Consider the following 14,756-nt stretch of genomic DNA (forward strand, 5'->3'; position numbering starts at 1 on the left):
TCGTATATTACATATCTGCTATTTCATGAGTTTCGTGTTTTGTCTTTTATTCTTACAATTCAGTGTTTTTTAGTATATTCTGTTACGTAACCATCACATCTATTCTAGAACATTCTTATCACCCCCAAAGAAACCCCTATACACTGGCAATCATTTCCCAATTCTGTGCCTCCACTCTGTCCCCATCCTAGGCTCTTGTGACTGCTAATCCCTTTTCTGTCTCTATGGTTTGCCTATTCTGGACATTTCACATAAATGGAATCATAATGTGTGGTCTTTTGCAACAGGCTTCTTTCTCTTAGCCTGTGCTCCAAGCTCATCCGTGTGGTTGCACATATCAGTAATTCTTCTTAATTTTCAAATAATTTTTCATTGTATGTATATAGTACATTTATTTACCCACCCATTGGTTAATGGACATTTAGGTCGTTTCCATTTTTGGCTAGGATGAATAACACCACTATAAATATTTAAAGAAAAAATGTGTGTATATATGTTTTGCTTCTCTTGGGTGTATACCTAGGAGTGGAAATGCTGGGTCATATGCTCACCCTTGATTTAACTTTCTGAAGAACTGCACTACTGTTTTTCTAAAGTGACTTCACTATTTCATATCCCCACCAACAATTTAAGATTTCCATTTCCTCCACATCTTTGCCAACACTCGTTACTATCTAGCTTTCTGATTTTAGACATCCTAGGGTAGGTGAGGTGGTATCTCATGGTTTTTAGTTTAATTTCCCTTATGACTAATTTTGTTAAGCATGTTTTCGTGTGTTTACTGGCCATTTGTATATCATCTTTGGAGATATCTCTCTTCAAATCATTTGCCCATTTAAAAATATTTTTAACTTTATAAGATTTCTTTATATATTCTGGATACAAATTCCTTATGAGGTATGGTTTTCAAGTATTTTCTCCCATTCTGTGGGCTGTCATCTCACCTTCTTGATGGTGTCCTTTGATACACAAAGGTTTTAATTTTGATGAAGTTCAATTTATCTTTGCTGCTGCTGTTGTTTTTGGTACTCTAAGAAACCACCGTCTAACCCATTAGATGGATTTGATGATGAGGATTGTTTTTTCTTTTATAGTTTTAGCTCTTACAATTAGATCTCTGATCATTTTAACTTTTACAGATGGTGTGTAAAGTCCAAGTTTGTTTTGCATGTCAGTATCTCTTTTTATCTCATTATTTACTTTACATTCAGTTTTGTTTTTGAGATGAAAGCTTATTTTCCTAATTTCCAAACTTTCTATTTTTCTACCATATTTACTTAAAGTTATACATTTCCCTCTAAGCACTGCTTTATTTACATTCCACAATTTTTACTATGTACTATTTTCATTATCATTCAGTAAAAAATATGTTCTAATTCCCAGTGCAATTCCACTTTGACCCTTGGGTTATTCAGAAGTGTGCTGCTTAATTTCCAGACTTTTGGGGATTTTCTAAGTTTGTTTTATGGTTCAGTGTATAGTCTGTTTTGGTAAGTGTCCCACTTGGACGTGAAAAGAAAATGTATCTGCAGTTGTGTGTTTGATGTCGTGTTTGACAGCTGTCAGTTAGATCAAGCTAAGGTCCCAGTCATGCCAGTCGTATGGGTTAAGAAACCTACAGTTTCCCAGCTGGGCCTCCAGATTGAGAGGCAGATAAGCCATGCCCACTGTATTCTGTTCAAACTCCTGAGCCACAGGCTTTGTGAAATGATTATGTTGTGGAATTCTGGGATGGTTTGTTATGAAGCAACTGTAAGGAGAAATGACTACACTGTAGGCTCAATGTTTGAGAAGAATCTATGCTTTTTCATAATCCTTATGGAATTCAGGACCAGAGTTAGAGACTAATTCTAGTATAATGTGTTTTACAGCCATTTGGTAATAGGCAAGATGTACCAAAAATACACTTTACAGCTGTAACTGTAGTAGCTAGTATCACACTCCTGAACACAGTGCTACCAAAAGTTGTTATATATAAAATTTTGTGCTACTTTTTTCCTATGCTAAAATCTAATCAATCATTGTAATTGTTAATGTCTATAAAAATATAAATAAAACCCCCAAGAGACTTAGAGAGGAAATACATATTCAACTATACTGTTGAAGGTAAAAGTTCAGTTCTAAAATTCCTAAGAGGATATCTTGTTGGCTTCTCAAGTGAAGGACAGAAAGTATTTTCTGGCTATTCACATCTCAAATTGCTGGGCAACAAACCTGTCAACATATAGTAAATCTCTCTCAGTGAACAGGATGGGGCTTCTGCAACTTTGTCCACTGATGCAGACAGCTGCCCGTCAGGTTCTGGTGCTCCTGGCTGTCTGAGTTACAGAAGTCCTAGGAAAGCATAAGGTTTGGTGTCCCTGTCGAGGGGTCGTGTGCATCCGGCAGGCGTCTGTTCTATGCTGTGCTCTCAGGGTCACTGGGCAGAATCATTTATTTTGAGCCATGAATGTGAAAAATCAAGGATATAGTTGAAGGAAAGAAAGTGTTTATTTAGGCCATCCACTGGACCATAATAAATGATGCAGCATACTAATGTAGTAACAGATGTCCTCATGCATTTATCACATTTAAAATATACGAGAAAGCTGGCTTACGGGGCTGTTAGGACAAATTTGGAGAAGTGTATTTGGCAATACAGTGAAAGCTGACAGTCTTAAGACTATCGGAGTCTCTTTCCTCTATATGTCTGTGAATAAATGGTAATGTTCCCTTATAGCTTCTACTTTTTATAAACATGCCAGAGCTAAGCCAATTGTCAAAGGTCCAGGTTGACAATTTGTTATTTATCAATCAATGTTTCTAATGGAAACCAGATTTTAGAAAATAACAAAGATAAACTCTTTTGCATTTCAGTGTGGAGGCTGATATATTGCATGCCAGAATCATTTAAACAATAAACTGTGCCTGAATGAAATAAAACCCCAAAGTAGAAGTTTATAAATAGTAACTTTGATACTCAATATAAAAATGTTATAATACGATGCTTGATAAATGACCGAATTATCTGACTGCAACAGTGATAAACTTTGATTACAGCTTAGTTTTGCTAGTAAATTTCACATAAAGAGTTTAAATAGGGTAACCTTTAACTTAAAGCTTTAAAACAAATAATTTAAACATATCTTAAACACTGAAAATGTGTTTTCAATTGTTATTTACAGTTCATCAATGATACCAGTGTATAGCTTAATTGAGCCAATCGCCAGTCTTTCATCCCTCTTTCAACATCTGCTATTACAATCTTCCTTATAAATACTTCGGCAAATCAGTTTAGTGAAGGAGACCGATCTGTGGTCCAGAGTAATTCAATGTATGGCCATTTGGTTTGGAGACAGCGTTTAATAGGCGTGTCATCTGTCTGTAGCATGGGATCTTCAAAACCCATAACAACTGCGGTTCCTTCCACATACATTACCTGTTGAACAAAATAAAGCCACAAGGTCAATCAATCAATATCCTTAGCGAAGTCTTGTGAGGGATCCAGAGCTTTTCATAGGCTACAGACAGGGCACTGTGTACTGTTTCATATGGAACTTTACATCTAGTTTTATTCTGATAGGAATTATAAGCTAGAATATCTGCTTCCTGACTAATGTGAAAATAAATCTGGAAATGAGATGGTGAAACAATTTTAACTACTAGCTGAATTTAGATTGTAAGATCATGATTTATAAGAAGTGTATGCAAATCCCGAGAACATACTATTTCTGATAAAAGAAAAATCATGCTTCCAGTAATATATTTTCTTTATATAACATTTACTTAGTTCCTATTGCTTTAATATGGAGGCACTCAGCTATATATTCTGAGAAGGACTTATTTTCTTCTTTCAACCTAAATGTTGAATTTCCAGAGCTGCAAGCAAACTGGATGTTTGTCAATGAAATTTTCTATTATTGTACTAAATACTTCTGAAATACTATTCATGAATATACTTTGTTCTGCATGAAAAATCATGGAGAAAAAAAATTAAAGGACGTCAGGTCAGAAACAAAAATCTCTATATGTAATGGCAGTGACTATTAAAAAGATACACTGGCAGGTGGATAGATATCAGAAAAGTTTAATTCTGATTTCTTTAAACAACTTCTAGAAGTCATTTGTGAAGTAACATACTAGCTAAAGCCCTACCTCATTATAAGCGCCCACCGTATACATTAAAGCATTCAGTCATGAATTTCGCTTTGTACCAAGAGAAATTCTAACTGCATAATTTAAAAGGAACAGATACAGACGACTACCCTCTTCCAAAGTATGTGTAATGATTTTTACACTCAGTGGCTGATACACGATTGTAATTACGTTCTTCCAAGATAAAAGCTATAAACTATTTGACCAAGGAGCCAAGAGAAACAACAACCTGATTGATTAGCCTTAAGTTGGAGTCTCCTTAAAATACATTAAATATGGGAATATTTTCTATTACTAGGCCAGATAATTTGGTTTCATAAATCTCTTTTTAGGAGGCTCTAAAGACATACTTTAATGTGAAACAAATACTTTTACTTTTTTGCATCTGTACTTTGGTTGCTGTAGTACTTTCTAGTTTTGATGGAATAAATTTACTATTAGAACTGTTAAGTCATGCTTTTCAGCTCTCCAAAGCAAAACTTTTCTCTGAAAATCCCTTGCTCATGGTGTTAGAGCAGACCTGCTTGGGTGGAGTACCCCGACCTACCTGTGTGGCCTCCCTGGCCTGTGCCCCCTGGTGGGTCACATTCCCTTCCGCTTGGCCAGCCTTCTGTTGTCTGTTTCCTCAGCTATTTTTAGTAGTACCTTACTCTGCGGTCTACCAGATTTCTAGCTCCTGAGTAACTTTATGGCATACCTCTGCAACTTAATGGCATACATGCTTCGTGTTAAGAGTGCTTACATACTACTGTCATGTTAATAGTTCATCTTTGATTTCTGACCTCTTTGTTAGTATGTCAGACGCTTGTCATGAGCACGACTTGAAAACTTACTACATACAGGTAGCGTGGTCAAGCAGACCAAGGACACGATTGGGAATCAGGAACTCAGTTCCAATCCCTGCTCTGCCCATGACTTGCTGTGTGACCCTGGGTGAGTCACTTAATCTCCCTGTCTCAGAGGCCTCATCTGTAAAATATGGATAATATTTGACTGACCTACCCTCCAGGGATTGTATAGGCAAGGAACTAAGTAGTGACTATAAAGTTCCTTCTATGACGGAACACAGAACTTCAAAAAACTTCATAAAAGTTCAAATAAAACTTCAAAAAAACTTACATAAAACTTCATAAAACTTCAAACTCTAGAGGAAGCACTCATTTACACACATTAGAACAGAGCATACAAGCTGGCTTACTGACAATTTATATTTTGCTATAGATATCAGTCAATCATTTTACTATGAAAAAGATCTTCAAACCTAATGTAATAAAAGTTCTAATTTATATTGTTATGAAAATAAATTTTAGTCACAGGTTTAGATTTGCTCTAACTGAAATTATGCATCTAATATACATGATGATCTATTTTCTCTAGCCATCCTCATTTAGATACATCTGAAACCAGCACGGGTATTTCAAATTAAAAAGGCATGTTAGCCACCAAATGTAAAACAGCTAGTGGGAAGCAGCCGCACAGGGAGATCAGCTCAGTGCTTTGTGACCACCTAGAGGGGTGGGATAGCGAGGGTGGGAGGGAGACGCAAGAGGCAGGAGATATGGGGATACATGCATGTGTATAGCTGATTCACTTTGTTATAAAGCAGAAACTGACACACCATTGTAGAGCAATTATACTCTAGTACAGAGGTTAATCGTTTAAGGTATTAAAAGTGGAACCACTTGCTTCAGGACAATGGGGCCAGTTGCTGGCACTGGAAGAAGACACCCCCTGCCACAGTATTTCAAGACACCGGAGGCCATTCGTGAGGGAAGTAAACAGCGGTTCAGCACCAACTGTCTCTATGGCACCTTCCAACTCAAAAGCCAGTGGGAGCTCCCAACTGTGAGGGGTGAGTCTGTTGACGCTGCCGGGAATTGCCCTGCTCTCTGAAACACAGCGTGCTCAATTATCACCCTTTCTGTCATCATTTGTTCAAGTCTTCCTTTACTCCCTTAGTACAGTTTTATAGCTTATCATTTTATTTGTATAAATACTTTGTTTTTTGGTTTGGTTTCTGAGATTTAAAAGTTATAGTAAAATGAAGGAATAACTTCTGTATTCCCACACACACAAAAGGCACGTTAGGCTTTACACCTTCTAGTATTAGCTATAGCTACTGTGACTGTTACTGGCATAAATGCAAACACAGGAGCTATAGCTTAGGTGTAGGCAAAGCTCAGCGGGTGAGCCGCGGGCTCTAAGGGGGACGCCCTCGGCTCCCGTCGCAGCTCCGCCGTTTCCCGGCTGCCTGACGGCGGCAAGCTGCTTACCTCTCCCATGCGGCAGTTTCCTCCACTGTAAAAGGGGGATATACAGGCAATACTTACTTCATGGGATGGTGTTAAACTTCAGATAAAACAAAGTGCTTAAGCCAATTCCAGGTAAATGCTCAATAAATGCTAGGTGTTATGGATGTTAATTTAAATCCTTTAAAATATTTTTCTAAATCAAAAATCTCACTCTTACCCCTTCTTTCTCCATTTAAACAGATCAGTAACGTTCAGCACACTAAACTTGATTTAGTAATATCTACAACACCCAAGGGTAACAACATGTAGGTAGATGGAGTTATCTTGTCCCAGTGAAACTACTGCTCCAACATTCCAATGAAGATCTCACTGAGTCCAGGTCTAAAATATGCCCTGATGGTGAAGAGACTCCTAGAATAATCTCCTTCCTTAGGTGGCAAGTTTTTGGGAATCAAACACTGTTATATACTCCTATATTTTATCAAGCCAGGTGAAGACAAATTACAACGTGAGTTATCATACCTTTTCATTGTAATTTGATTGCTTCAGTCCGTTGTAGTGGTAGACAGTAAAAGACTCTGGACCACTGGAACCCTGTTATAAACAAAGAACAATTAAAACTTTAAATCTTTCTATCAGGCAATTTCTAATTAGCAATTGAAATTAAAATGGAAGTTTCTTAATTCCACCTCCTTTGATTACGGAATCATCTGACAAAGCAAGACACTTAGACTTATGCAGTTAACTACCATAAAATCTAAAAGCTGAAATTTGCTTCTGGGGAAGAGACTGGAAATTGGGGGAGTGCTGATTTTTATTATAAGCTCTTCTACAGTTTATATTTTTAAATAAGTGCATGTATTACTGTAATTTTTTTTAAAAAGGACACAGTTCTAAAATGCAAAAAAATTTCCTAAAATGTATCTCTGCTTTTTTTCTGCTTATAATTTGTTCCTCTCAATAAATAGAGAAAGGCAGTGATACCACTTTCACTCAGATTCCAAACATATGCACCAATACTTCCAATTCGGTCCATAGTACCAAATTGGGGGTTTCCATCCCCACAAATATCTTCTGAATATTGTGAACCTCAACTGTGAAAAGGAAACATAGTGCTGAGAGATTTAAACAACATTCAATAGAGAAAGGAAACTGAATAAATCATTATACTAACTTCCAGAGAAAGTGATCATGTCATTCCCACTGTTCTTTGGTTCTCAGTTCGCTAAAGCTCAAGTTCACCTCCCTAAACGTAGCCTTGAAGGCCGTTAACGGTCGGGCCCCTGCAGGTGCCCATCCCCCTTAAGGATCTTCCTGGTCATATCTGATTGTGACAAAAGTTGGTCCAGTGTCCCTCCTTGGAATTTTTTCCAGTTGGTAGCAAGAGAAGGAGCTCCTTTCCAACGAGAAGGGATGAGACTCCTTCCAGCCCCAGAGGCTCCCGGCACCACCTTCCAGGCGCTGCTTCCTCTGTTCTCCCGTTGCTCTGAGCTACTCCTCCCAATTCCTATCTTTCTGGCCCACGTCAGGCAGTTCAGGCTGGGATTTGCACCCAAGAAGCCTGAACTACAGGACCTAACCTACCCTTCCAGTCTTATCTCCAACCACTCACCTTCCTGAATTCTCTTTGAGACAAGCATATTCCTCATCTTCCCATGAAGAGAACTTTGGTTGTTGGCTCCTTGCACATTTGTGATTTTTTAAAGTCTTTTCTCATTTTTCAAGGTCTGGTTCAAATCTTACTTTGTAAAGTTTGCCTTGAATACACTGTTTGGGTTCCTTATTACTTTGGGGTCTTTCTAACAATCGTCTCAATTAATTTGTGAATCATAGACTACTTTGCATTATCTCTTCAGCTGTTATTTTGAAAGACTGTTCACATTTTTAACTGTTTTCAACTTTTCATGTCTAAAATCTAAGCTCTCATAATTTTTTTGTATCCCCTTCAAATGCTTTACAAAACAGAAAACTCTAGAATTTATTAATCATCTTAATTGTATACATGAGTCAGTGCAGTTAGTCGCTTAGATAATTTGGCTGTTGATTTTCAGAGTTAGTTAATATACTTTAACCTACAAAATAAATATTTTACTACAATTGAATACAGTTTACATATCTCCAGTTCTAGTAACTAACAACTGATATAAAATAAATAGCAACGAAAGGTAGTGTAAAACAGTGGTTAAAGTACTTTGGCTCTTTGCTTGGATAACCTACACTGGATCCTGAATTGGCCTCATGCTAGCAGTATGACGTTAAACCATTTTCTTAAGTTCTCTAATCCTCTGTTTCCTCATTGACAAAAATGGGGGGAAAATAATACCTAATTTGTAGGGCACACGGTGCCTGGGTGCATAGTACATGCTCAATAAGTGGTAGCTGCGCCTGCTAGTCTTACCGTAAACCATGCTGGTAGCTGATGAAGTGATCACAATACACCTGGCTGAATACTCTGGGTGGGTGGTGAAACCCTGCACTCAGATAGGAAGACAAGCCAGGTGTGGGCTGCGGAATTAGCCGATGACACAGACGCAACCTGAGCATGCTGAGACGGGCATAGATAGAGCCTTTCAACTCAGCTCCTTCACAGCCAGTGGAAGGCATGTCCCAGCATGAAGCAGCACAGCTCCACTCCAGTAAAAAAGGCTTTCCTTTTACTCAACTAAAATTCTCCTCGAACTTACACTGGTAGCAGTTCGCACTACATGCAGGCTCCTTTACCTTCTTTGCTAGTATTTAGAAAGTTCTAAAACGATACATACCAATCAATTAACAACAGTTACCCGAGAGAAGGAAAACAGGGGTGGGAGTGGGTTAAGAGAATCTTTCTCTTTTTACTCCACAAACTTCTGAATTTGAATCTTCCTTTAGAAAAACAATATCAATGTGTCTATATTGGTGTATATACTCTCTTCCACCAACCCCGTCCCCCAAAGTTTTGTGTTGCTGTATTGGAACACACAACTCTTCTATCCTCTCTGTTGGGAAAGTATTTACATGATAATAGTGCTTTATTAGTCTAATATCTGCATGTGAGAACATTTTTAACTAGTAGAAAAAATGCTGAAACAATCATAATATGATCCTCCCAACAGAACAAAACAATAAATATATTTCTTCAGCTATGTTACCTGATCAGGAAAAAATTCTTGAAGAAATGGACCCAATAATATGATTCCTAATCCTTCTGGATCTAATTTATTCTTCATGAGATTTATACTATGGGGAGAGAAAAAAGAAAAACAGTGGATACCAATGGGAAAAAAGCTTATTTTTCTTCTTCCATGATTAAATTACTATAACACATCTGACTGCCAAAAATCCTGACAGCTGTGCTTTTTAAACCCTTAAGGACAAATACACAGGATGACATCTAATTTGCCAAAACTTGGTTATTTTTAAACCAGAGTAATCTGTTACTATTTAGAATTTAAATTATGATGATGACTTTGGAATATTGTTCCTTATTAGGTAAAGTAACTTAAAAACCCAGGCTTGTGAAAACAGGCTTTTAACCTCCCAGAGGCACATTCTCTTTGCTTCATGGCTATGCCTGAATTTAACTATCAAAAGAGGCATTTAACTTAAAATAAACTTTTTTTTTTAAGCCCAAAGAGAAAAAGAAACAGCATCAAAAGCAGTGGTACATCAGATAAACAGAAACATCTCCGAAAAAGCTTACTTTCAAGAACCAAATGAGGTGGAGGCTTAAAATTCTTACAGTGTAAACTGAAGGTTAAAAAAGGTAAGATAATTCTCAAAGAGCTGAAGTACAGGTGTAACGATCAGGTGTAGCCGAGGCTGCTGACAGGTATTATGTGTAACTAGAAAGAAGGCGGAGAAAAGTGGACTGCAGTTTGAAGAGAGTTTTAAAAATGAAAATGGTCTTTGCAGAAAATTTTCATTCTCCATGTTATCTTTCAAACTATAAATGTCAGGTTAAATACAACTTATTATACAGTTGACCCTTGAATAACATGGGTTTGAACTGCACAGGTCCACGTATATGTGGATTTTTTTTTCAATAAATACATACATGTACCATAAATAAATTCTCTTCCTTATGATTTTCCTAATAACATTTTCTTTTCTTTAGCTTACTTTAAGAATACAGTAATATAATATATATAACATACAAAATATGTGTTAACAGACTGTTTGTGTTACTGGTAAGGTCTCCCGTTAACAGTGGGCTATTAGGAGTTAAGCTCTGGGGGAGTCAAAAGTTACACGCGGATTTTCATCTGTGCGGGGCTCAGCGCCCCGACCCCTGTGTTGTTCAAGGGTCAACTGTACAACGTGCAAAGGATATGACACTTTAATGGGTCTGAGTAACGCCAGGAGGTTATGACATGAAACAGAGAAAGGCAAGGTCATATTATATTTAATATAATTTACTAGTCCTTGATAATAAGGCCCTGTTAATGGGCCATCACATATTATAAACGTGACTAGACCAAAGGACCGAATAAATAACTCAGTGCAGTCTTTCAGCTACTTCTAGAAAAACAATTTGACTCTACTGTGCTAACTTTAAAATTCAGGGTATGTTATGTATTCTGATGGAACAAGGAAAATTAAGTAGATGACGTACAGGCATCTACGTAAGAATCTGAAACAAAAAACCAACTTTGCCTTTTTCCTCCTTCCCATCTTAAGAATTGTTAGTAACCAAAATTACCTCAGTTCAATTCCCTTTTGCATATTAGAGCAATGTAAACAAGGTCTCCACTTGGAAATCAGTTAAGAAGTACAGTAGTTACTATTATCTCATTTATTGGACTAGTTCAACTGTCTCTGAATTTCTCCTCTTTACGCTGGAATCAACAATTATGTCTAAGTAAGGGTAACATCACAGCGCTAGGTACTGACATTGAGACATATTAATTCAGATGTGATTAGTCTGCAAATGTTTATATGTATTTCATACTTTTGAAGAAAGTACACCCTAACTATTTAAAAGCAGAACAGGATCAAGTTCTAAAAACTGTGTACCAATATGTTTTATGCTACTTTTGCTGAATCCTTTCCTTAAATGTTTGTAAGCTAAAGTTTGTTCACTGTCAGATACATTTTCAGAAGGGGGAAAAAACAAAAGACAACTGTGCAGAAAAAGGAAAACATAGTGTAGATCAAATGTGATTTTTAAATCACCTATATTTGATTAATATATTATATATTTGATTACCATATTTGATCAAAAGATCTATCCACTTAACCAGAGAGAGCTTTTCCCATGGATAATAAAGATCCCAAATTTATGGAAGAAGTTACAGATGTAATAATGTACATTATTAACGAAGACAACGACTGATATTAATGTTAGGCAATACTGAAAATTATATTCTGTAACATACTGGGGCCACTTGCAAAGGTTTCAGATCATTTAGAATGTTCAGGGTCTTTAAGACTGAATGTCAAAGGCCTGCTGGTTATTTAAGCGGGACGACTAGCAATACAGACATTCTACATACCTGTCACTACTTTTGCTGAGGGTGCTAAAGACATGCACAAAATTTCAAAATATGGAAGAAGTTTCACAGTGAGAAAAATAAGGAAAAAGGCATTTACATTTTTAGGACCCTTTTTAAAAAACTAGACCATAAGTGCAGAGTGGAAAAGGAAGCTCACTTTAAGTAAGTCAAGTCTCTGCTATAATACCGATTGGTCTGACTGCTTCCTAAATCGTTGCTTAATATCAAGTGCTATGCTTCATATATGCATAAAGGCTTAGATTTTTTTAAAAAGGCAATAATGTGTGTATAACGTTTTACATTTAACAGAATCCAGAGTTGGTTAAGTAATACTTCGTGTGTAGCTTACTATTCAGGATCTGAAACAAGGTCCAATGCTTTCATCACATCTTCTAGGAGTGAATCAGGTATGAATCCATTATCTGGAAAAGAATTATAGAAGCAATTTGGATTAAGTTTACTTCAAGAAATGCTATTATTGCTGCTCAGCCAGACTCCAGTGAAGAATCACATAAGAGGGATACAAAGAATTAAGAAACAGCATATTAAGTTTACTTTGGGCACAATATTATTATTAGGTACTCTCTTAGTCTTCTTGGGCACATAGGTAAAGATTTATTTTCAAGGTTAGTTTTCTAATACAAAAATGAACCACATGACTTCTCCCTGAGAACTCCAAGGAAACCTGAAAGCCAAATTACTTCTTAAACAGGCTTACAAATTTAAATGAGACAAGTTTTTTCCTACTTAAGTTTTTAGCAGTTATCCAATTAAAATAAATCTTTACCAGTAAATTCTTTTTGTCGCAGTGTTATTTTAGCTTCTTGCAAGAATGTTCATGAACCACTGTTATTTAGATCTCTGACAATATACGATCAAGAAAAGATATCTCTTGACTTAAATCAACAGACCTGATTTAAATAAAAGCCATAGATTTAATAGCGAAAAAAATTCAAAGTTGGAACGCAGAGTAGAATCAAATGTTGATGCAGAGTAGTTTATGGAAAATGTTCCTTTTCTTGGGCTCGATGAGGAAATAGCATTGGTAAATGGCCCAAACTCAGATGATGCAATAGGACGTGATACACACAAAAAGCTTGTAGGGGCAGTTTGAAACCACAGTACTTATAAACAAGCAACTTGATTCCCTTAAATGTACAATTCCCTTAAATGTACAATTCCTCTACCCATTTATTCTTTCCTGAAGACTGTCTCAGCTTTAAACCAACTTCCAACACAATAACCTTTTCAGGGATTAGGATAATTAAGGGAAAAAAACAAAAACAACCTTGTCCTGGAGGACAAGATGCCCAAAAGCCCTGCTTCTACAATCAAACTATAGAATAAAGTGGAGTTGCTCTTTCTGCACACAGTGTGTACGCTATCAGCAAGGAAATAAAGAAGTTAAGATATTTTTTAAAGTCTTTTCTTAAACCTCATAAGCACATGCTTACCCATGTGAAGACAGATTGGCTTTGACTAAAAGGCTAAGAATCATTTAGGATAATTAAAAATTATCCTAAATATAATTTTAGAAAGTGAACATTTAGAATAATTCCAGTTTGTCAGGTTACCAATAACTGAAGGTATAGAGAATAAAAAAACTTGCTTGAAGGCACCTGTGAAAAGCATTCAAGCTTTGAAGCCTCAGCTGATGAGTCTGAAAGGCAGAAAATTACTCCTTTTGCTTAGTTAGGTCACAGCTAAAAGCTTAGCATTTCCGAATGTAAAACAGGCTTTATGTGGCTACTGGCGGCCAGCAACAGTTATCCGGATAGGTTTCCATGTTTACGGGCTGTCATGTATATCCACTTGACAGAAGCAGTGTGTATTACAATATTCTTCTGAAGCACTGAATGGCAGGCAGCCTTATATCTCTTCTTACTGTAACCCAAGACTCAGCTCTCATCCCCAGAAAGGGCTAATGGGCTGTATACGGACACAAACAACAACTAGGAAAACAACACAATGACCTCCTTAACTCAAACGTGATTAACCTCAAGCTTAAACATTCCAACACATTTTTAAGGGGCCTAAGAGATTTACAACGTGTAAACACGGACTTTCTGGAGTACAGCAATGACTACACCAAGCCAGTGACTCTAGTTTTTGTACATACAGTATTTTATAACTGGAGGCTGCAGAATCATTTTTTTCAATACCTCAAAGACTTTTAATACACCCAAGATTAGAAGAGGAGATTTGGAATTACATTTTAAAACACTAATTTTGAAATTACTTTATTCTTTAATAATCATACCTGTCAAGACAGATTCTTTAGAAAAAGCAGCCTTAAGTCTAAGCAGATCGAAACTCACTCCATCTAGTATTTAGTCAGCTGGTTCCTCAGAGAATATGGAAACAGAGACACAATGATAAGACCTCAATACCAACAGCAGAGGAAATCTGAGCGTACAATTTGCTGATCGCTCAAGCCGACCTAAGAAGCACCAAAGGAAAAAGCAGAACTTAAATGCATCGGTAATTTAACCACATGAATATAAAATGGCCTTGTACAGGCTTTCAAGCTCAGAAGAATGGGGAGGATGGGCGGGGAGGGCAAGGGGGCAGTGCCCGCGGTTGTGACGGTACGCAGCTACGGTGCCAACATTCACGTACAGTTAAATTGTGTTTAAGACATTTGAAAAGGAGGAAAAAAGCTGTTCGTTTATAAATTTAAAAAAGAGGGGTTTTTTTGTTTCTTTAAAACCCAGTAAACAGACGGCAAGAAGCGCCCAGCTCCTAGAGCTCGGGAAGAGGAACTCTGCGCAGAGCAGCGCTGGGTAGGGGCACAACGGTGAAGTGAGTTAGCAATCTGCTGGGTAGGAGGACCAGTTCAGAAGGGTGAAGAAGTCGAGCTGGCCTCGAAGGAGAAGGAAGGACCCCATCGTGATTC

At 37.1% G+C, this 14,756-nt stretch overlaps 1 protein-coding gene across 4 annotated transcripts in view; it reads right to left on the reverse strand.

Annotated features, from left to right (window-relative positions):
• Window positions 1-2,471: 2,471 nt before the first annotated feature.
• Window positions 2,472-14,756, reverse strand: part of MINDY3 (MINDY lysine 48 deubiquitinase 3) — a 384,131-nt gene continuing 371,846 nt past the window's right edge. For 3 of the 4 annotated variants that reach the window (XM_082845055.1, XM_082845054.1, XM_082845052.1), the window contains 4 exons: window positions 12,210-12,282; window positions 9,518-9,605; window positions 6,909-6,980; window positions 2,472-3,418 (listed from right to left, as the gene is read on the reverse strand). In XM_082845055.1, coding sequence (XP_082701181.1) covers window positions 3,269-3,418; window positions 6,909-6,980; window positions 9,518-9,605; window positions 12,210-12,282 — 383 coding nt within the window. In that variant the 3' untranslated portion in view covers window positions 2,472-3,268. Of the gene's footprint in view, window positions 3,419-6,407; window positions 6,433-6,908; window positions 6,981-9,517; window positions 9,606-12,209; window positions 12,283-14,756 lie in introns of all 4 variants that reach the window. The other variant, XM_082845053.1, reaches the window with a different exon arrangement.

The sequence above is a fragment of the Leucopleurus acutus genome (assembly GCF_964270905.1).
Source record: "Leucopleurus acutus genome assembly, chromosome: 1".
Classification (NCBI taxonomy): Eukaryota; Metazoa; Chordata; class Mammalia; order Artiodactyla; family Delphinidae; genus Leucopleurus; species Leucopleurus acutus.